The 22860-nt window shown below is 42.4% G+C and overlaps 1 protein-coding gene across 1 annotated transcript in view; it reads right to left on the bottom strand.

The window, feature by feature from the left end:
- Positions 1-22860, bottom strand: part of KIF14 (kinesin family member 14) — a 162775-nt gene that overhangs the window by 78556 nt on the left and 61359 nt on the right. The window contains exons 10-12 of the mRNA XM_073592947.1: positions 20235-20353; positions 6855-7027; positions 2080-2227 (exon numbers count right to left, since the gene is read on the bottom strand). Coding sequence (XP_073449048.1) covers positions 2080-2227; positions 6855-7027; positions 20235-20353 — 440 coding nt within the window. The remainder of the gene's footprint in view (positions 1-2079; positions 2228-6854; positions 7028-20234; positions 20354-22860) is intronic.

Genomic DNA, 22860 nt, shown 5'->3' with positions numbered 1-22860 from the left:
AAGAGAGAAAAAAGAAAAAAAAAAAAAAAAAAAAAAAAAAGGAGAGGGGAGGGGGAGGAAGGAAAAAGGAAAAAAGGGGGAGGCAGAAAAAAGGAAAAAAGGGGGAGGAGGAGGAAAGGGAAATAGAAGAGAACAGGAAAGAATCTGGTCTACCCAGAATCCCCCCACCAACCACATGTTTTGGTGAGTTTTCAGTGGCTTTTTGCCTCCTTAATTTTCCACAAAGGTTTTTTTTTTTTTTTTTTGCTGTAATGCGTTTTTGATGCGTTTTTCTGTGCAGAAAAAAAAAAAACTTCAGAATATTTACTGTCCATGCATTTTTGAAGCAGATAAAAGAAAGAAAGAAAAAAACAAACAAAAAAACACACTAGACTGCATCTGGTGTGAATCGGGCCTTAGAGATCCAATGAGCGCATAGAATCTGGTAAAAATAAATATTGTGCTACACATTAGGAAGTAAGCACTTTCTCACCAACTTACCTTGAATCATGACCTGCTTGTAGATGCTTTATAGCTTGCAAATGTTGATTGAAATGCTGACATGAATTACCTGTTTCTTTTACTTTGCTTACACATGTACTGTATCCTCTTTCAATAACAGGACTGGATCTTAGCAACGTGCCAGAACTAATGTCAACTTACTGGTGACTTTTTTATAGGGAAGTTCAAGCAAAAACCCACTCAAAAGGTCTGCATATTGCAACTCTAGGCAAGAAGCTAAACACAAAGATGAAATGCTTACAAAGAAGCTGCTAAAGGATTTATATTTGTGTCCATCTAGTCCAGAGATTTACGGAGCTCCACCAAATAGTGAAGCCCTATCTAAGGCTACTTTTACACTGGGGCGGGGGGGGGCCTTAGCGATAAAGCGCCGCTAGTTTTAGCGGCGCTTTACCGCTGCTTTTCAGCTGCTAGCCGGGCGCTTTTAACCCCCGCTAGCTGCCGAAAAAGGGTTAAAAGCGCCCGCAAGGCGCTTCGGAAGCGCCGGCCATTGATTTCAATGGCAGGGGCATTTTAGGAGCGGTGTATACATTGCTGCCGCAACGCCCAAAAAATGCAGGACTTTTTTTCCCGTCCTGCAAGCACACCGCTCCAGTGTGAAAGCACTCGGGCTCTCAAATGGGGCTGCAGAGGAGGAGTTTTTCAGATGCTTTACAGGCGCTATTTTTTTAGCCCAAAAGCGCCTGAAAAACGCCTCAGTGTGAAAGTGGCCTAACAGGTAAGGAGACCTGATCTTTCCCTGCTGCAGTTCAGTAACACTTACTGAACAGTGAATGGAGAAGCAGCAGACTGCTGAGATGATCTTTCCCTCAATCTGCTCTCTTCTCCTATTAACAGCAGCATAACTTATTGGTTCTTTATGCTGCTTCTCCCCCCTACAGTCTGAGCTCTGCTATACAGAGAACTGATAAAGCTTATACCAAGCTACTTGCATTTTAAAAAGATATTGAATGATGCACGAGTACAGAACTGCATTAATTTGCATCATTCCTATCCTCCTGAAGTTTAACTTGAAGAAAACATAGAAATAAAATGTAAATAGAAATACTCCATATTCAAAATATGTATTGTGTATGTTGCTGCTAATATTACTGTTTATAGCCAGTATTGCTGTACATTGATAAGGTTTTAGCAACTATATTACCTTGCTTAAAATTGCTCCCCTTGCAAATATTCTTAACAAAATACTACTGCTTGCTATAACAAATTGTTTCAATTAAAGAAATTAATCTTCCATAATTCAATTGCACTAAAAGAGCAGTTCTAACCAAAACAATGAATCATAATGATTGAAAAGGAATAATTACCCCTGATGGAAATTCGAGTTTGACAAAATTAGTCAAAATGTGAAAGATCATTTCTAATCATTGCTTGCTTATCCTCACATGAAAATCCAGCAGTAGTAAACAAAAAGGTAAGTAACTTCTACAGATTTGTTTTATTTTGATTTTTTTTAACTCAGGCTTTTCTTTTATCCAAGATTACTGAGGCAGTTAAGAAAACCCACAAGAAACCACATTTCACATTGCTTTACTAAGACACGGATTATTAAAACACTATTTTCTGCCAGCTCCTCACCTGTGTAATTCAGACATCTCCTTTTCCTGCTGGCTCAGTTTTAGCTTTAGATGGGTTATTTCCTGTTGACAATGTTGATATTTCTCAGAATTCAAATTCTTGACAGATAGCTGTGCTGCCTTTAACTTATCAATCTCATTTTTCAGTTCTAAATAGCAAAACATTTATAATTATATTGTTTCACTCTACAGAGACAACAGCAAGAAAAGAGTTCTGGCAGGTGATAATAGTGAAAAAAAAACAACACAAATAAATTGTACCTATTTTACATACAAAAGGTATATTGGAGGATTTACCACCCAATCTAGTTCTAACTGTATCAGAATTAAAAAAGAATAAAAAATAAAGAAAGAAAAAAAAAAACACTATGACTGTCCCTCATTCTTCTTTAACCACTTAAGCCCCGGACCATTTTGCTGGCAAAGACCAGAGCACTTTTTGCGATTCGGCACTACGTAGCTTTAACTGTCAATTGCGCGGTCATGCGACGTGGCTCCCAAACAATATTGACGTCCTTTTTTTCCTACAAATAGAGCTTTCTTTTGGTGGTATTTGATCACCTCTGCAGTTTTTATTTTTTGCGCTATAAACAAAAAAATAGCGACAATTGTGAAAAAAAAAACAAACACATTTTTTACTTTCTGCTATAATAAATATCCCCAAAAAAATAAATAAAAAAAAAAAAACATTTTTTTTCCTCAGTTTAGGCCGATTTGTATTCTTCTACCTATTTTTGGGGAAAAAAAAAAAACACAAACGCAATAAGCGTTTATTGATTGGTTTGAGCAAAAGTTATAGCGTCTACAAAATAGGGGATAGTTTTATGGCATTTTTATTGATAATTTTTTTTTTTTACTAGTAATGGCGGCGATCGGCGATTTTTATCATGACTGCAACATTATGGCGGACACATCGGACAATTTTTACATATTTTTGGGACCATTGGCATTAATACAGCGATCAATGCTAAAAAATTGTATTGATTAATGTAAAAATGTCACTGGCAGTGAAGGGGTTAACCTCTAGGTGGCGCTGTAGGGGTTAAGTGTGTTCTAGGGAGTGATTCTACCTGTGGGGGGGGGGAGGCTGTGTGTTACACATCACTGATCGCTGCTCCCGATTACAGGGAGCTGTGATCAGTGACAGTGTCACTAGGCAGAACGGGGAGATGCATGTTTACATTAGCACCTCCCCATTCTTCCTCACCGTTAGACGATCGCGGGTATCCCCGCGGACACCGGGTCCGCGGAACCCGTGATCACAGTCACGGAGCTCCCGGCGGGCGGGCCCGCAAGCCGCCTCTAAAAAGGCAATGTACAGGTATGTTAATCTGCCTGTACGTGCTCTTCTGCCGCAGTATATGTGCGCGAGACCGTCGGGAAGCGGTTAAGGGCTTGGTCTGGCACCCACACAATTAAAATGCATGATCTTTGTTCTTCTTGTTCAGTATTCCCTCCCTTCATCATCAGCACAAGCCCTGATGAAAAACCCCCAAAACGAATTGATTGCATCTTCTGACTTATTAAGATTAATACATTTTTACTGGACCTATTATAGAAGTGTGGGACTTTCATCCTTCACATGACTGTCGAATATAATAGGCTTAAGGCATAGATTCACATAGTAAAAAGTTGGAGCTTGCACCAGCCTCAGTGTACATCCACCGAACTGATACGTACCTAAAACATGGGGGGAACTTTAACAAGAAAAATTGGAAGCAAATGACTGTAATAAGTCCATATAGTCCATAATATAGCACCCTGAAGGAAGCCCAGTGAATTTAAGCAACTCTTGGGATGGCTGAGGAAAAAGCACAGAGGCGCCACTCTAAGTGCAGTATAGCAATGAATTTTAATTAAACAAAATGTGCATACATACTCTCAAGAGTAGGATTAAAATGGGCATATTAGGCATGAGTTAGCAGAATGTCTGGGAAGGCAGTACGTCCGTTGGCTGGGGAAGCGGAGCGGGTCGCGCTGGTGGTCGCCGACGCTTCCTGGACCTCGAGCACACAGGGAGCCGGGGGATGACAACACTTCCGAGTTTGCTGTGTACCAATAGGCGACGCGTTTGCGGAGTATGCGCTCCTTCTTCAGGCCTAATGGGGGCCATGTTGGATAAGAGCTTATAAAGCTCTAGTGCCGGAGCTCCTGGGTCCTAATGTCCTATAGCTTTAAGCATGCCACATGTAAAACGTAGCTGGGCAAATGTTAAGGAGGAACAGGGGAATTGGGTAAACAAGGGCGAGGGGAGACTCAGCGGATTCAAGATATAAAAAGATCAATAAAAGGGATCAATAAAAATAGTCATTGATGGACATTTAAAACTGGATACACATTTAAAAATTTGTGAACGTTTGAAAACTGAGCAAAAAACAATCATTGGTAAACATTTCTAAGAACAAAACGATAGAACGACATGGTATGGCTCAAGAAATTACACTCATATGTGTATGTACCAAGGAATTACACTTATTTCTTCATGCTTGTACATACACGAGTGTAATTCCTTCAGCCATACCATGTCGTCTATAGTGTTGTTCTTAGAAATGTTTACCAATTACTGTTTTTTGCTCAATTTCCAAACGCTCACCAATTTTTAAATGTGTATCCAATTTCAAATGTCCATCAATAACGATTTTTATTGATCTTTTTATATGTTGAATCCACCGAGTCTCCCCTTCCCCTTGTTTACCCAATTCCCCTGTTCCTCCTTAACATTTGCCCAGCTATGTGGCATGCTTAAAGCTATAGGACATTAGGACCCAGGAGCTCGGGTACTAGAGATTATAAGCCCTTACCCAACATGGCCCCCGTCAGGCATGAAAAAGGAGCGCATGCTCCGCAAATGCGTCGCCTATTGGTCCACCAAAAACCCGGAAGTGTCCTTATACCCCAGTTCCCTGTGTGCTCGAGGTTCAGAAAGCGCCGGCGACCACCTGCATAACCCGCTCCACTTCACGAGCCTACAGCCAACGGATGTACTCCCTTCCCAGACGTTCTGCCAACCCATGCCTGATATGTCCATTTTAATCCTACTCTTGTGAGTATGTATGCACATTTTGTTCATTAAAATTCATTGCTATACTGCACTTAGAGTGGCGCCTCTGCTTTTTTTCTTAAGGCATAGAGTCCTCTCCTATTTCACTGACCCCCAAGTTGTTATTATTATTACAATTGCAGGTATTTATATAGCGCCATAAATTTACGCAGCACTTTATGTACATACACTATATTGTCAAAAATATTGTGACGCCTGCCTTTACGCACACATGAACCTTAATGGCATCCCAGTCCTAGTCTGTAGGGTTCAATATTGAGCTGGCCCACCCTTTGCAGCTATAACAGCTTCAACTCTTCTGTGAAGGCTGTCCACAAGGTTTAGGATTGTGTGTATGGGAATGTTTGACCATTCTTCCAGAAGCGCATTTGTGAGGTCAGGCATGGATGTTGGACGAGAAGGCCTGGCTCGCAGTCTCTGCTCTAATTCATCAAGGTGTTCTATCAGGTCGAGGTCAGGACTCTCTGCAGGCCAGTCAAGTTCCTCCACCCCAAACTCGCTCATCCAGGTCTTTATGGACCTTGCTTTGTGCACTGGTCCAAATCATTTGGTGGGGTGGGGGGGGGGGGGGGGATTAGTGTGTGGGGTTGTTTTTCAGGGGTTGAACTTGACCCCTTAGTTCCAGTGAAGGGAACGCTTAAGGCGTCAGCATACCAAGACATTTTGGACAATTTCATGCTCCCAACTTTATGGGAACAGTTTGGGGATGGCCCCTTCCTGTTCCAACCCGTGCACAAAGCAGGGTCTATAAAGACATGGATGAGCAAGTTTGGGGTGAAGGAACTTGACTGACCTGCACAAAGTCCTGACCTCGACCAGATAGAACACCTTTGGGATGAATTAGGAGCAGAGACTGTGAGCCAGGCCTTCTTGTCCAACATCAGTGCCTGACCTCACAGATACGCTTCTGGAAGAATGGTCAAACATTCCCATAGACACACTCCTAAACCTTGTGGACAGCCTTCCCAGAAGAGTTGAAGCGGTTAAAGCTGCAAAGGGTGGGCCAACTCAATATTGAACCCTACGGAGGCTGGCCACACACTATACAATTTCTTATTCAATTTTCTTTAAAATGTACCTTCAACTACATAGTGCATACACATTGGAAGTGTTTAGGATTGATCTCATATTATAGTGCTTTGGTAAATCTATAGGAAAATTGTATAATGTATGGCCATCCTAAGACTAGGATGCCATTAAAGTTCATGTGCTTGTAAAGGCAGGTACATACATACACACACAACGTTTACATCAGTCCCTGCCCTCATAGAGCTCCTTAGAAGCTTAGCTGCATGAGTATAGACACTTTTTTAGCAGTATAAAATAAATTGGTTGAAACCCCAATAGTGATGCAAAACAGAAAAACATAGAAGTACTCTTGTTCAATTTTACTTTCAGCAATGCAGAAACCACTGTCATATAACAAGGATTTTGTCTAATAAATGACACGTTTTTGCCCTGGAGACAATTAAAAAGGTAACGGATTCTGATTTGATTCCAGATTTACGTTTTCACAAATTTTTACAGGATGTCGTGAAAATTGATAACCTCAAAAGTCATTAATTTTAAAATTACAGGGCAGTTTGAGTTCATCAACAGTAAACATTTATGACCAAGGCAAAAAGAACACAGTTAGCCCAAACTACATCTAAGAAATAAATCATCTCCATGATAGTTTATCTACTAGCTGGTGATTTACAACACAAGACCCTCACCTCTGATCAGTTTTGCGTTCATGTCTTCGTTCACCTTGGCAATGTTTATTATTAGACAAGCTTGTTGGGCATATCTCAATGTGCTCATCGTCTCTTCAATGTTACTGACAGCAGGACTGATTGTAGCAATCATGGTGGTTTTGGAATTGCCTCCCAAACTGTCTTTCAATAACCTTTTGCGAACCCAGAAAAAGTACAACTATTAGCACCATTAATACATGTATATAAATCTAGGCTTCTCTAAGGTCTTGGAACTTATAGGCTTCATATACACGGGACGTTTTATACAACCTCTCCTGAACGATTTAACTTGACAGATAGTAACCCACGTTTAAAACGTCCGTTTTGCTGCATTTGCGTTTAGAAGCGTTTCTAAAAAAAAAAAAAAAAAAAAAAAAAAAAAAAAAAAAAAAAAAAAATTCTCTTTAACCACTTGAGCCCCGGACCATTATGCTGCCTAAAGACCAGAGGTCTTTTTCCAATTTGGCACTGCGTCGCTTTAACTGCTAATTGCGCGGTTATGCAATGCTGTACCCAAACGAAATTTGCGTCCTTTTCTTCCCACAAATAGAGCTTTCTTTTGATGGTATTTGATCACTTCTGCAGTTTTTATTTTTTGCGCTATAAACGGAAAAAGACCGAAAATTTTGAAAAAAAATGATATTTTCTACTTTTTGTTATAAAAAAAATCCAATAAACTCAATTTTAGTCATACATTTAGGCCAAAATGTATTCGGCCACATGTCTTTGGTAAAAAAAATGTCAATAAGCGTATATTTATTGGTTTGCGCAAAAGTTATAGCGTCTACAAACTAGGGTACATTTTCTGGAATTTACACAGCTTTTAAGTTTATGACTGCCTATGTCATTTCTTGAGGTGCTAAAATGGCAGGGCAGTACAAAACCCCCCCAAATGACCCCATTTTGGAAAGTAGACACCCCAAGGAAATTGCTGATAGGCATGTTGAACCCATTGAATATTTATTTTTTTTGTCCCAAGTGATTGAATAATGACAAAAAAAAAAAAAATATTTACAAAAAGTTGTCACTAAATGATATATTGCTCACACAGGCCATGGGCCTATGTGGAATTGCACCCCAAAATATATTCAGCTACTTCTCCTGAGTACGGGGATACCACATGTGTGGGACTTTTTGGGAGCCTAGCCGCGTATGGGACCCCGAAAACCAATCACCGCCTTCAGGATTTCTAAGGGTGTAACTTTTTGATTTCACTCTTCACTGCCTATCACAGTTTCGGAGGCCATGGAATGCCCAGGTGGCACAACCCCCCCCCAAATGACCCCATTTTGGAAAGTAGACACCCCAAGCTATTTGCTGAGAGGCATATTGAGTCCATGGAATATTTTATATTTTGACACAAGTTGCGGGAAAGTGACACTTTTTTTTTTTTTTTTTTTGCACAAAGTTGTCACTAAATGATATATTGCTCACACAGGCCATGGGCCTATGTGGAATTGCACCCCAAAATACATTTAGCTGCTTCTCCTGAGTATGGGGATACCACATGTGTGGGACTTTTTGGGAGCCTAGCCGCGTACGGGGCCCCGAAAACCAATCACCGACTTCAGCGTTTTTAAGGGCGTGAATTTTTGATTTTACTCTTCACTGCCTAACACCGTTTCGGAGGCCATGGAATGCCCAGGTGGCACAAACCCCCCCCAAATGACCCCATTTTGGAAAGTAGACACCCCAAGCTATTTGCTGAGAGGCATGGTGAGTATTTTGCAGCTCTCATTTGTTTTTGAAAATGAAGAAAGACAAGAAAAAACTTTTTTTTTTTTTCTTTTTTCAAATTTCAAAACTTTGTGACAAAAAGTGAGGTCTGCAAAATACTCACTATACCTCTCAGCAAATAGCTTGGGGTGTCTACTTTCCAAAATGGGGTCATTTGGGGGGGTTTTGTGCCACCTGGGCATTCCATGGCCTCCGAAACTGTGATAGGCAGTGAAGAGTGAAATCAAAAATTCACGCCCCTTAGAAAGCCTGAAGGCGGTGCTTGGTTTTCGGGGTCCCGTACACGGCTAGGCTCCCAAAAAGTCTCACACATGTGGTATCCCCGTACTCAGGAGAAGCAGCAGAATGTATTTTGGGGTGTAATTTCACATATTCCCATGGCATGTTTGAGCAATATATCATTTAGTGACAACTTTGTGCAAAAAAAAAAAAAAAAAAAAAAAATTTGTCTCTTTCCCGCAACTTGTGTCGCAATATAAAATATTCCATGGACTCGACATGCCTCTCAGCAAATAGCTTGGGGTGTCTACTTTCCAAAATGGGGTCATTTGGGGGGGTTTTGAACTGTCCTGGCATTTTATGCACAACATTTAGAAGCTTATGTCACACATCACCCACTCTTCTAACCACTTGAAGACAAAGCCCTTTCTGACACTTATTTTTTACATGAAAAAGTTTTTTTTTTTTTTGCAAGAAAATTACTTTGAACCCCCAAACATTATATATTTTTTTAAAGCAAATGCCCTACAGATTAAAATGGTGGGTGTTTCATTTTTTTTTTTTCACACAGTATTTGCGCAGCGATTTTTCAAACGCATTTTTTGGGGAAAAAACACACTTTTTTAAATTTTAATGCACTAAAACACACTATATTGCCCAAATGTTTGATGAAATAAAAAAGATGATCTTAGACCGAGTACATGGATACCAAACATGACATGCTTTACAATTGCGCACAAACGTGCAGTGGCAACAAAATAAATACATTTTTAAAAGCCTTTAAAAGCCTTTACAGGTTACCACTTTAGATCTACAGAGGAGGTCTACTGCAAAAATTACTGCCCTCGATCTGACCTTCGCGGCGATACCTCACATGCATGGTGCAATTGCTGTTTACGTTTGACGACAGACCGCCGCTTGCGTTCGCCTTAGCGCAAGAGCAGGGGGCGACAGGGGTGCTTTTTTTTTTTTTTTTTTTTTTCTTTATTATTTTTTTGCTTTTTTATCTTATTTTTAAACTGTTCCTTTCATTTTTTTTTTTTTTAAATCATTTTTATTGTTATCTCGGGGAATGTAAATATCCCCTATGATAGCAATAGGTAGTGACAGGTACTCTTTTTTGAAAAAATTGGGGTCTATTAGACCCTAGATCTCTCCTCTGCCCTCAAAGCATCTGACCACACCAAGATCGGTGTGATAAAATGCTTCCCCAATTTCCCAATGGCGCTATTTACATCCGGCGAAATCTAAGTCATAAAATGCTCGTAGCTTCCGGTTTCTTAGGCCATAGAGATGTTTGGAGCCACTCTTGTCTCTGATCAGCTCTATGGTCAGCTGGCTGAATCACCGGCTGCATTCTCAGGTTCCCTGTTGAGACAGGAGAGCCAGAGAAAAACACGGAAGACGGTGGGGGGGGGGGGGGCATTCCCTCCCACGGCTTGTAAAGGCAGTCTAGAGGCTAATTAGCCGCTAGGATTGCTTTTACATGAAAGCCGACCGCTGGCTGAAAAGAATGATACCAAGATGATACCTAAACCTGCAGGCATCATTCTGGTATAACCACTCAAAGTTGTGAATGGCGTACCTGAAGACAAAAAAATGGTTAACAATAAAGCACAGTAAACAATAAAGTATAAATAATTACATACCTGAAAAACAAACATGATAAAACATAATAACAATAACAATAACAATAAAACACTGCAGAATAGAATACAGTAAAAAAAGAGCAGAACAATAGAGAGAGAGAATAGAGAGAGAGAACAATAAAACGACAACTATTTTTTTTTATTTTATATATATTTTTTTTTTTTTTACACTTTTTTTGTAACTAACTTTTATAACTGTAACCGGTTCCAGGTTCGGGTCTCTCAAAATGCGATGGCATCTTGGGAGACCCTGTGAAAGTGTGCCTAGTCTGTGCAATGCTGTACCCTACGCTAATACTCAACTAGTGTATGGTAGCGTTCAAAACATTCACCAATGCAAAGACCAGGATTGTCAGGACAGAAGGGACAATAATAGCGGGTGTCACGCCTATATCCGCGTTTGCTGCAGACACAACATCTTTTTGGGGGGGGTTCGTTGGGTAGGGGTACTCGGGAGCACATAAAAATGCCTCTCATGCAGCCGACTGCATTTGGTTGGGGGATGTGAATGGGGGAAGTACGGGCGCTGCAGAAGTGGTGGGTTCCCAATTAGGATTGGCAAATGCAGCAGGAAGGGCACTATGGGCACGACGGGCCTGTGTTTGTCTTTTTGGTGGCAGCGGGACACTACTTGTGCTTGTCACCTCACCAGCTTGAACTGCACTTATGGGACTCGCCACGTCACCAAGTGTTACTGCAGTGCTGGTTTGACTACGACCGGGGTGTACTAGGCCGCTGGTGCTTGCCAGTTCAATAAAAAGCTTCCAAAAAAACTGTTAGCGATCGCAGGGATCAGGCCTGACTCTGCGAACGCTGCAGTTATGCGTTTAGTGTTTTGTAAGTGACAGTGATCGATCGATACTGCACTTGGGTGGGCTGGACTGGGCCGGGCGGAGGGGCAAAACGCAGGTGCTAGCAGGTATCTGGGTTGATCCCGCTAACACTGCGTTTTTGGGAACCCTAAACTGCTGGGGACGCTAGTATAGATCTGATCTGATCGGATCAGATATTGATCCGTTCAGATACTATACCACTAAAGGAGGCGTATGCTGCGTGCGTGGGTGTTAGCGGTACTGGCGCTAACCTGACGCTGCCTGGGGCCGGTGCTTGCTAGTTCACCAAAATGCTACCAAAAAAACTGTTAGCGATCGCAGGGATCAGGCCTGACTCTGCGAACGCTGCAGTTATGCGTTTAGTGCCTTGTAAGTGTCAGTGATCGATCGATACTGCACTTGGGTGGGCTGGGCTGGGCCGGGCGGAGGGGCACAACGCAGGTGCTAGCAGGTATCTGGGCTGATCCCGCTAACACTGCGTTTTTGGGAACCCTAAACTGCTGGGGACGCTAGTATAGATCTGATCGGATCAGATATTGATCCGATCAGATACTATACCACTAAGGGAGGTGTACGGTGCGTGCGTGGGTGTTAGCGGTACTGGCGCTAACCTGACGCTGCCTGGGGCTGGTGCTTGCCAGTTCACCAAAATGCTACCAAAAAAACTGTTAGCGATCGCAGGGATCAGGCCTGACTCTGCGAACGCTGCAGTTATGCGTTTAGTGTTTTGTAAGTGACAGTGATCGATCGATACTGCACTTGGGTGGGCTGGGCGGAGGGGCAAAACGCAGGTGCTAGCGGGTATCTGGGCTGATCCCGCTAACACTGTGTTTTTGGGAACCCTAAACTGCTGGGGACGCTAGTATAGATCTGATCAGATCAGATATTGATCCGATCAGATACTATACCACTAAGGGAGGCGCATGCTGCGTGCGTGGGTGTTAGCGGTACTGGCGCTAATCTGACGCTGCCTGGGGCGACGCATATCACCGCCGGGCGATCAGGGGGCTAAACCTTTATTAGGTAATAAACGGCGGGTGCCCTGACACTATAAAAAATAAACGAACTAACCTGCGTCACCCGTAACGGTTATACGGTGATCAGTGGTGAAAGGGTTAACTAGGGGGCAATCAAGGGGTTAAAACATTTATTAGGTAGTATATGGGGGTCCCTGTCACTATAAAACGCTGACGGCGAACCTAAATATTTACCTCACTAACTAGCGTCACCAGCGACACTAATACAGCGATCAGAAAAATGATCGCTTAGCGACACTGGCGACGGGGGGTGATCAAGGGGTTAAAACTTTATTAGGGGGGGTTAGGGGGGTACCCTAGACCTAAAGGGGGGTAATACTCACTGTCCCAACACTGTAACTGTCACAAACTGACACTATGCAGTAATCAGAAAAAAAAAAAAAAAAAAAAAAAAAAAAAAACCTGCTGGTGTCAGTTTGTGACAGGGGGGGGGGGTGATTGGGGGGGGATCGGGGGGCGATCGGGGGGGGGATCGGGGTGTTTTGTATGCCTGGCATGTTCTACTGTGTGTGTAGTGTGTTGTGCACTCACATTGATGTCTTCTCCCCTCGGCGCTGGAACGGAAAATACCGAGCCGAGGGGAGATGACATCATTTCCTTTGCTGCTGTTTAGCATACAGCAGCAAAGGAGTGTTCCCATTGGCCGGCGGCGATCGCGAGGGGGGGGCCACGAACGGATGGCCTCCCCCTCATCTCGGATCGCCGGGGAACAGAACGGGACCGCTTCGGGCACCGGGGGGGGGTCCGATCGGACCCCCCACCCGCGAGAGGCAAATCACGTACATGTACGTGATTTTGCCTGCCCGTGCCGCCTTGCCGACGTAAATCGGCGTTAGGCGGTCTTTAAGTGGTTAAGAAAACGCCTATAAATGAAACGCGGCTAAACGCTGTGTTTAGCTGCGTTTGGCGTTGGAAACTTTGGCATCTGAACTCATTTTTTTGCCTTCAAAAAAAGGCCTATAAAACGCAACTGCCTAAAAACGACAGTAAACAAACCTGTGTACATGTACACATAAGATAACATTGAATAAGTTCAGGGGCATTTGAAAAAAGTCTCCAACTGCCTCTGAACATCCGTTTAGCAGCAGCAGTGTACATGGGGCCTTAGTTTTCAATTCTAGTTACAGCTTTCTTTCTACAATTCATATTAATTTTTTCACCTCCTGAAAAGTATTATTAAAGGATCACTAAAGATTTTTTTTTTTTTTTTATAACAAACACACAACATGTTATACTTACCTCCACTGTGCAGCTCGTTTTGCACAGAGTGGCCCCGAACCTGGTCCTCTGGGGGTCCCTCGGCGGCTGTCTCGGCTCCCCCCCGCAAGGACTCAACACCTTCATGCGAGCTCCCTCGCATGATGTTGAGTGCTTGTGGGCGCGCTCCCGTGATACAGCCGGTGGCCATAGCCGCTCACTATATAACTCGGCCCCGCCCCCCCGGCGCGCCACATCATTGGATGTGATTGAAAGCAGCGCGAGCCAATGGCTGCGCTGCTTTCAATCCATCCACTGTAACCAATCAACAACCAGGTTGAGTGGCGAAGAGGATGTCGGGGGCGAGCGCGGGACTTTCGAGGGGTCAGGTAAGTAAAACGGGGGGCGGTATTGACGGATGTTTTTTCACCTTAATGCAAAGAATGCATTAAGGTGAAAAAACTTTTACCTTTACAACCCCTTTAAAACAAAAATTGTAATAAGTGAACCATTCAATCACAATGACCAGGGTAAAAAAAAAAAAAAAAATTAACCACTTCCATACCACGCGAATTCCAGCACTCCTATATGTAAAAATCATAAAGAAAAATCTGAAAGAAAATCACGCCGAGTAAATAGATACCTCACATGTCACGCTTTAAAATTGCGCACACTCATGGTATGGCGCCAAACTTCGGTACTTAATCTCCATAGGCGACGATTTCAAATTTTTTACAGGTTACATGTTTAGAGTTAGAGGTACAGAGGAGGTCTTTGGCTACAATTACTGCTCTCACTCCAGCGTTCGTAGTGATACCTCACGTGTGGTTTGAACGTCGTTTACATATGCAGGCACGATCTACGTATGCATTTGCTTCTGCGTGAGAGGTTGCGGGGGGCGCTTTCATTTTTTTTTTTTTTTACACTTTCCCTTTAAACGTTTTAAACTCTCCTCCAGGATAAAAAGACTATGGCTTCCTTCCGGCACTGACTGATTCCTTCTCCAGCTCGCCGATTGCCCGGAGAAGCACCGGAGGGTGGCGGGAGGGGGGGGGGGGGACGTCCGCCAATAAGAAAGATCAAGCGACTGAACAGCCGATATGATTGTTCTTATGGTGTAGGAAATCTCCGGCTGAAAAAGACTTAGTTAGACTTACCGGTGACGGTATTTTTAAAAGCCTTTCAAGACAACCTTGGAGAGAGCTCTTCCCATTTTCCAGAAAACACATGCAGCCTTTAAAACCCTCCTCTTCCACCATGGCTTCAGTTATTGTGTGGTCTCCGACATACTGGAAAACAAAGCACAGAAAACCACCAAACAACCATGACAGATACTTAAAACCACTTCTAAGATAAAAAGGGAGGGAAGCAACGGTTGTCCTGAAAGGCTCTTGGAAATACCATCACCGCCAAGTCTAAGTCTTTCTCAAATAGCCTTTCAGGACAACCCTTGGAGAGGATAATCGAGAAACTTACCCTAGGGTTGGACCACTGCCTGCAGTACCTTCCTGCCGAAGGCTGGATCTGCGGTGGACAGAAGGTCAAACCTATAATATCGGAGAAATGTTGAGAAGTTGGACCATGTGGCAGCCTTGCATATTTGTTCAGGTGTAGCACCGGCCCTTTCGGCCCAGGAAACTGCTGTTGATCTTGTAGAATGAGCAGCAATACCTCCCTTAGCTTTGTAGCTACCCAAGATTGCCCACTTAAGCCACCTGCACAGAGTGCTTTTGGAAGCTTTTTCCCCTTAACGTGAACCTGAGAATATCATGAAGAGAGCATCTGATTTTCTAAACTCTTTGGTTGACTTAGAAAGTGTAGCAGGCATCTCCTCACATCCAATGTGTGGAAAGCTTCTTCTCCTGGATCTGGAGCTGAGGAAAAAGTGGGCAGGACTTTTTCCTGTGAACGGTGAAAAGTTGAAGAAACCCTAGGTAGAAAAGCGGGATCTGTTTGAAGGATTACCCGGTATGAAAAAACTTTTAGAAAGGGTTCTGTGACCGCGAGGGCCTGAAGCTTGCCGACTCTTCTTGCCGACGTAATGGCTACCAGAAAAAGAGTTTTTTAAAAACTACGTTTTTTTTAAGGATGCTTCCTTAACGGTTCAAACGGAGCTCCCGTGAGACCCTGTAAAGCAACAGACAAATCCCAACTGGGAAAAACTTTAAGGGCTACCGGCCTATTCCGTGCAAGTGCCCTAAAAAAAAAAAAAAAAAAAAAAAAAAAAAAAAAATCAAATCTTGAAATTAAGACCTCTGGATAGAGAGTCTTCTCAAAAAAAAATTTAAAAATGATAGAGCCGCCACCTGGGTTTTCAGGGTGCTGGCCGCCAGCCCCTTCTCCATTCCGTCAGAAATTCTAAGACTGACACTAAATTTTTGACCTGGAGGACTTTAGAAGTGCATCAGGAATTTAACTTGCTTCCTACTGGAGAGTAGGGTCTTTACTAATTTATCAGACAGCCCCTTGGCTTTTAGGAGGTCTTCTTCGGAAACCAAGCAGTTAGATGTAACGATCTGCTTCCGGATGATTCATGGACCCCTGTGTTAGCAGGTCCTTTCTGAGCGGCAGCTTCCATGGAGGTTTTGCAGCCAGGTTTAGTAATGTTGCAAACTAGGGTCTCTTTGCCCAGAGGGGAGTGACCAGGAACAGCACGAAAATTCTTCTTGATCGGTTGTTTTTTTTAAAGTCTTTTTCTTGTCAGCTGTCCTGTCCAAGACCGTTTCAAGGTCCGGGCCAAAAAGAAGATCACCTGAAAAAGGTAGGCCACATAATTTTATCTTGCTGCTGTATTACCAGACCAAGTTTTTAGCCAGACAGCACGCCTGGCTGAGTTCACTAGCGCTGAGGACCTTGCTGACATCTTTGCCGATTAGGCTGATGCATCAGCCATGTATTTTACTGCCTTCAGTATCAATGGAAAGGACTCCAGAAGTTCCCGCCTCTACGTGGCTCTTCAGCTTCTCTACCCAGCATTCTAGGTTCCTTGCCACAACCATGGAAGCCATAGCGGGTTTGAGGCTAGTCTATGTGGAATCCCTCGCTTTTTTCAAAAGGGAGTCCGCTCTTTTATCAATCCCATCCTTCAGCACCCCCATGTCCTCGAATGCTAGGTCTGTGTGACGGGAAACCTGTGAGAATGCGGCATCTACAAGAGGTTTCTTATTCCATACCTCTGACTCCTTATCTTCAAAAGGAAACCTTCTCCTAAGGGTCTTGGAAAAGAAGGGGCCTCTCTCAGGGTCCTTCCATTTTTTTCTTCACTGCGTCCGAGAGGATTCTATTGACTGGAAACACTATCTTTAGTTTCACCTAGTCCTTGGTACAATTGATCATGAACCGACATTTGCACCTTTTCCTCCTGGATCTTGAGGGTAGTGTAGATCGCTCTCAAAAGGTCATCCACTTCCTCCAGTGATAATTTGTACAGAGAGGCTCGACTATCGTCTTCCTCTTCTTTCTCGTCTGAGTCCCTGAAGAAGGGAAGAGTACTTGTCCCCTCATCCCCTGAGTTAATGACCTCTGCTATTCTAGAGGTGGATGCCCTAGGGCTGGACAGTGGATGCTGGGGCTCAACCTGACCTGCCGGGCTCTGTACCAGCATATTTTTGACCGTACTCAATGAGTTTGTAAGTTCTCGTACTGAAGAGAACAAGTCCTTGTATTGCTGGGATGTTTCCTCTTCAACCAACTCCTTAATACAGGACCTGCACATTGCTTTCTGCCACGAATCTCTGAGTGGGTTCTTGCAGGAAGGGCATTTCCTCTGACATGGCGGGTTTGAATGCTTGGTTTTTCCTAATACTTTTTCCTGCAATGAGAAAAATGAAACTCACCAAAGGGTCCCTGAACACTTTTCCTGTCTTTAGTGCAAAAATAGACCACCACCAGACAGAAGGGAAAGGTGCCCCGAGCAGTGCAAGCCCCAGATAGCAGCAACCACCATGTCCAAACTGCAGGGTCCGAGCAAAGTTACCTCTGACCGTGCAGCCACAGGCTCCCTGCAGGGAGGATCACACAAATAACCAAAAAATAAACCCATGTGGAGAAGAATTAAGGTACCACTGTACTCCTGTTACCTGGGCCTGACTGGTGCCTGGGGCGCCTGCTTCCGTCGTAGCTGACGGTCTCTCGTCCATCCTTAGCAGAGAGCGCAGCGGGGACTGAGAAAAACCCCATCGTGTTTTTAAATTACTCAGTCCCGGTGTCATCAACGAGGGCCGGAAGCGCCGGTTGAGAGACCTGCCCCCTTGGCCTCTGTGTTCCAGGCGATGGGAACCACTAACCGCCACTCCACCACAGGAAGCTGCATCACCGGACGTGACATCACCCGCGAGCCAGGACCCAGAACCGCCATGTGGGACACACTGCTGACCAGCAACGGCATACCGCCCGGCCACCTGAGCCATACCTGCGGACCCTGGGCACTCAGACGCCGACACCTCCTGCAGGCCATTGCTTCCACTGAGCTGGAGAGGCTGGGGACTCCGGAATATCCCCCAGCCATACTAGGGGGGTGCTGGGATGATCACTGCACTCCAGGCAGACACACTTTAAGGCAAATCTTCTCCCTCCACCTTGGAGAAAGCGCAGCTCCCTGGTTCCAGCATGCGCTTCCACCATGGTGGAGGAAACACAATAACTGAAGCCATGGTGGAAGAGGAGGGAGTTAAAGGCTGCATTCATTTCCTTGAAAATGGGCGGAGCTGCGCTCTCTCCAAGGTTGTCCTGAAAGGCGATTTGAGAAAAATGATATCTGGATGATGCCTGCAGTTGCAGGCATCAGATATCATCACTGAAAGCCGAGGACATCATATGACGGCCTGTGGTATGGGAGTGGTTAAACATGTTTGTTTACAAAAAGACCTAAATTATTAGCTAGCCTAAAGCATAATTCCAACTTACACCATGTTGTTTAAAGAATACAGACATCTCATGACTACTATGCCTGGATTACAATTATGTATCACCTAGGTCGATGTGCAGCCTTCTGTTTTTTACTTTTCTTTGTTGTCACACAGCTACATGCATACACATAAAATAACTGAATACTAAATATGAAGGGGAATTGATTTTAATATTTTCTCCCAAAATATATTCCCATTAGGCCCCAGTCTACAATCATCTTTCCACAAATATGGGGTTAATTACAACCACACTAAGAATATTTACAAGAGAAATACAGACTAAATCTTCTGCCATACTGACCAGAGTATGATGCAGTGACTGACAGCCTGCAGTGTATGGAGGAGGATATGGAGCTTTGCCTTGCTCCTAGCAGCATTAGGTATTCTCACAACCAGAAGGCTTTAAAGTTATAAAGCTTAAAAAATAAAAAAAATAAAAAAAGGTAAACTGGTAGAAACAAATTAGGTGGTCAACAGCTCTCCATAATCTCCAAAAGCAGGTCTATGAAGACTGGTTAAAAAAAAAGCGCAGACCCGCTAGAGTGGCAAAATATTCACCTAATACCTCAACTCTTTGTTTTCGAGGATGCCCAGAAATAGGCACATATTTACACATATGGTGGACGTGCCCAGTAATCCAAACCTTCTGGAAGGAAGTCTTCGTGATTGCATCTAAAATATTTAAAAAAATAATACAACCAGATCCATATTTAACTTTACCTAATCTAAAACCGGAATGGTTAACACTCTCTCAATTCAAACTTATGATCCAACTAATAACGGCTGCAAAACAAACAGTGGCCAAGGCATGGAAATCTCCTACATTGGTACTAGCAGAAACAATTCACAGAATGAATAATACAATGTCCCATGCTAAGATGGTAGCCATCGATCAAAATCAAATTCCAAAATTTGAAAAACTTTGGCATCCTTGGATAAAACAACAGTTCCTGTCAAATTTCAATGACTCTGTCCTGTTGCCATGGTAACAGATGAAATGACTTACAGAGACACCCATTCTAAGGCTTCAAAGAGAACTAAAAAGAATAATAAAATGATGAGCGGGACAACCTTGTGGACCATACCTCTACCTTTCAACCCTTTTTCTTCTTTCTCTTTCCTTTTCTCCACCTTACGATTAAAGCTCATTATCAGAATTTATTTGACCTATATACACTCTACTTGTAAACAATATGTATAGTAGGTATAAATCATTTAAATACCTACAAAAGTAACTAAGGAAATGATATATATCTTTAATTTAGGTTTACGTGAACCCAATGTTTAATATTTGAAATTTCATGATATTTACCTATATAAACCCTACTGTAAAACAATGAGCTTACTTTATAGATCCTTGTAAACTTACTTTATGTATCTTTATAACATTGTATACTCAATAAACTTCTTTTGACAAGGAAAAAAAAAGCGCAGGTGTTGCATTTCACAGTTAAGTGGTGTGAATAGAAACATGGAAGGTGAAGTTGCTACCTTGGTTAGGCGCCATCATCATGATCTTAGCTTAACCACCTATTCCCAGAGTCCCAGACTGAGAATATCACAGAATAGGACTTCAGGCTTTTTCAACTTCATAGGCTGCATGCTTGTTCCCATTTAGGAACTCACTTGGTAGTGAAGCCAGGGGAACATTTTTATTGGCATTAGTGGCTCCAATATTTCTCTCCAGACCGATTAATTTTGAAACAGACTGACTAGAAGATTAGATATAGTAAACAGGTAAAGGATCTATTAGAGTAGTGATTCCCAGGATCTCACTTACCAAGTAAGGACAGATTCCCTGTATGGAATGAAAATTTTCTTTCTAGTCTGTGAGCTCTCTGAAAGAGCAGAGATCACTTTTCCCAAAGTAAGCAGTGATTTGTTGATACTGATGCCCTCCTGTGTACCAAAAAAAAATACAGTGCTATTATTTGTGGCTACATAAACTCATTAACCACTAAAATGTATGTCCAGACAAACTTTTTCTTGGATTTTCAACGATATCTGGGGCCCTGTTAGACCTAGCTTACACTTGCGTTGGTCTCTGAAAAGCGATCCATGATTAATTGCTTTGAAGAGAGGAGTAGAGGAGCAGCTTTTTTAATGGATGAATGGAGATACCGCATCGCAACTGCAAGGCTAGTAATTGAACTGAATGCAACTGGGTGTATGTTTTTTTTATTTAATCTGTGCAGCCCCCTCAAGCTGCCTTTACAGTTTAAGGGGAATGGCTGAGGGTGGTAAAACCGCGGCTCAACCGTCCATATTTATAGCACGATAGCAAGTGTAACCAGGAAACGACAGAAATAAAAATACCTCTCTAGTAGATTAGAATCCTGATTAGAAGATTAGAATTTCTATTTCTGTGTCCCTGTTATATTGTTTACCTCACTTCCTCTCAGGGGGACAGAAAGCAAGGGAAGATCTCCTTAAATAAGCCCCATGTAGCAGGATAATCTATATAGGGGTTCTAATCACCCCCCCCCCCCCCTGGAAAAAAAAAAAAAAGAAAAAAAAAAAAAAAAAAAAAAAGAAGGTTTTTGGTTTGGTATACACTTTAACCAATTTAATACAGGGCATTTTCACCCCCTTCCTGCCCAGGCCAATTTTCAGCACTGTAACACTTTGAATGACAATTGCGCGGTCATGCAACGCTGTACCCACAAATAGAGCTTTCTTTTGGTGGTATTTGATCACCTCTGTGGTTTTTATTTTTTGTACTATAAACAAAAGAGTAGCAAGTTTGAAAAAAAAAAAAAACAAAAGAAATTATATATATATATATATATATATATATATATATATATATATATATATATATATATATATATATATATATATATATATATATATATATATATATATATCGGCTCCTCGGTGACGCGGCGGGCATTTCCCGGGGAAGCCGAGGACATTACATGACGCCTGCCAGGATGGGAGATCCTATCTGCGGACGTCATGACAATACGCGGGTAGGGAAGTGGTTAAACTGGGCAGAAAGAATATAAAGCCTCTCAATAATATATTCAAATTTTTTGCACTTTTAAATTTAAAAAAAAAAAAAAATTAGTAAAAGTAACAAAACATTCTCAATAGTATGTTTAAAGTGTATGTAAACTTATACTTTGTTTCCTTTTAGTCTGTTTATTATTCCATTGAAAGCATTTTGTTTTTTTCTGTTCAATAAGTGCTAAAACAAAAACAAAAAAAAAAAAATCACGTTGGACTACAGAATGATTACTAGATGTTGTGGAGGTGAAAGGGGGGAGTTTAGTCGTTTAACAACAAATGGCCAGGCAGGGCTGACACAATTCCATGCAATTTTAGTCCAGAAAAAAAGCACAGCAGGGAATTAAGCGCTGAGTGAATATCTCGCAGATCAACAAGTACTTTTCTGTACTTGCAGGGATAAAATCTGGGAAAATTTGCATGTATTGCATAGTTTATTTTTTTACATTTTGCCCTGACATAAGCTTTAACAGCCTAAAAAGGAGCAAAGGATTAGTTAATTGTAAAGGTTTACATTCACTAACTCCAACTCCACTAACTTCAATTTTTCAAAATTTTAAATTATTAGGAAGTAGCAAAATAAGAGTGGTGAGATATTGTCAGATGATACCAGCTGCTTCACCAATAGCCTCCTTTATTTCTTTTATTAAAGATGCATAATACATTAGGAAAGTTGGTATTTTACACTAGGTTAACCACTATTGAAAGCACAGTGATGTTATTTATTGACTAACACAATATATTTAAAATGTAAGCTCCTAAATACATTAGGCAAGTTCTCCTTACAAGTAAATTTAAAGTGGCTGCAAAGTCTCAAAGTTTTTCAACTTAATGCATTCTATGCTACAAGGAGAAAAACCTTCTGTGCTGCAGCTGCCCCCAAGACCCCCCTTTTACTTACCAGAGTCCGACTGATCCAGCAATGTGCGTCTCTTCATTAGACAGATAGATAGCAGCAGGAACCATTGGCTCCCTCTGCGGTCAATCAAATCCTGTGACGCTGTCTGTTAGTAAGGAAAGACCTCTACCCATGCCACATCCAATTAATCATGAAGCGAGAAAGGAAAGGGGGGGGGGGGGGGTTGCAGGGAACCACCCTGCTATTGCTGGACTTTAATGACATCACTTGAGACAAAAAACAAAGTTTTAAAAAAATATAATTTTATGTTATATTGTTATCAATAAAGTAATATTTTTTATAACATTATGGTCTCTGTCTCAAGTCATGCCATTAAAGTCCAGCAATAGCAGGGTGGATCCCTGCAACCCTCCTTCTTTTCTCCCGCTGTCAATGGACGCAGCAGTGGGACTTGGGAGCGCGCCCGCACGGGTGCCCCCCATGGAAAGCAGCTTTATACTTTAAAGCTATCAAAAGCTTTTGACGTGTAAATATACTG

The sequence above is a fragment of the Aquarana catesbeiana genome, linkage group LG07 (genome assembly GCF_042186555.1).
Source record: "Aquarana catesbeiana isolate 2022-GZ linkage group LG07, ASM4218655v1, whole genome shotgun sequence".
NCBI classification, from domain to species: domain Eukaryota; kingdom Metazoa; phylum Chordata; class Amphibia; order Anura; family Ranidae; genus Aquarana; species Aquarana catesbeiana.
This window is presented reverse-complemented; position numbering and strand designations above follow the sequence as displayed.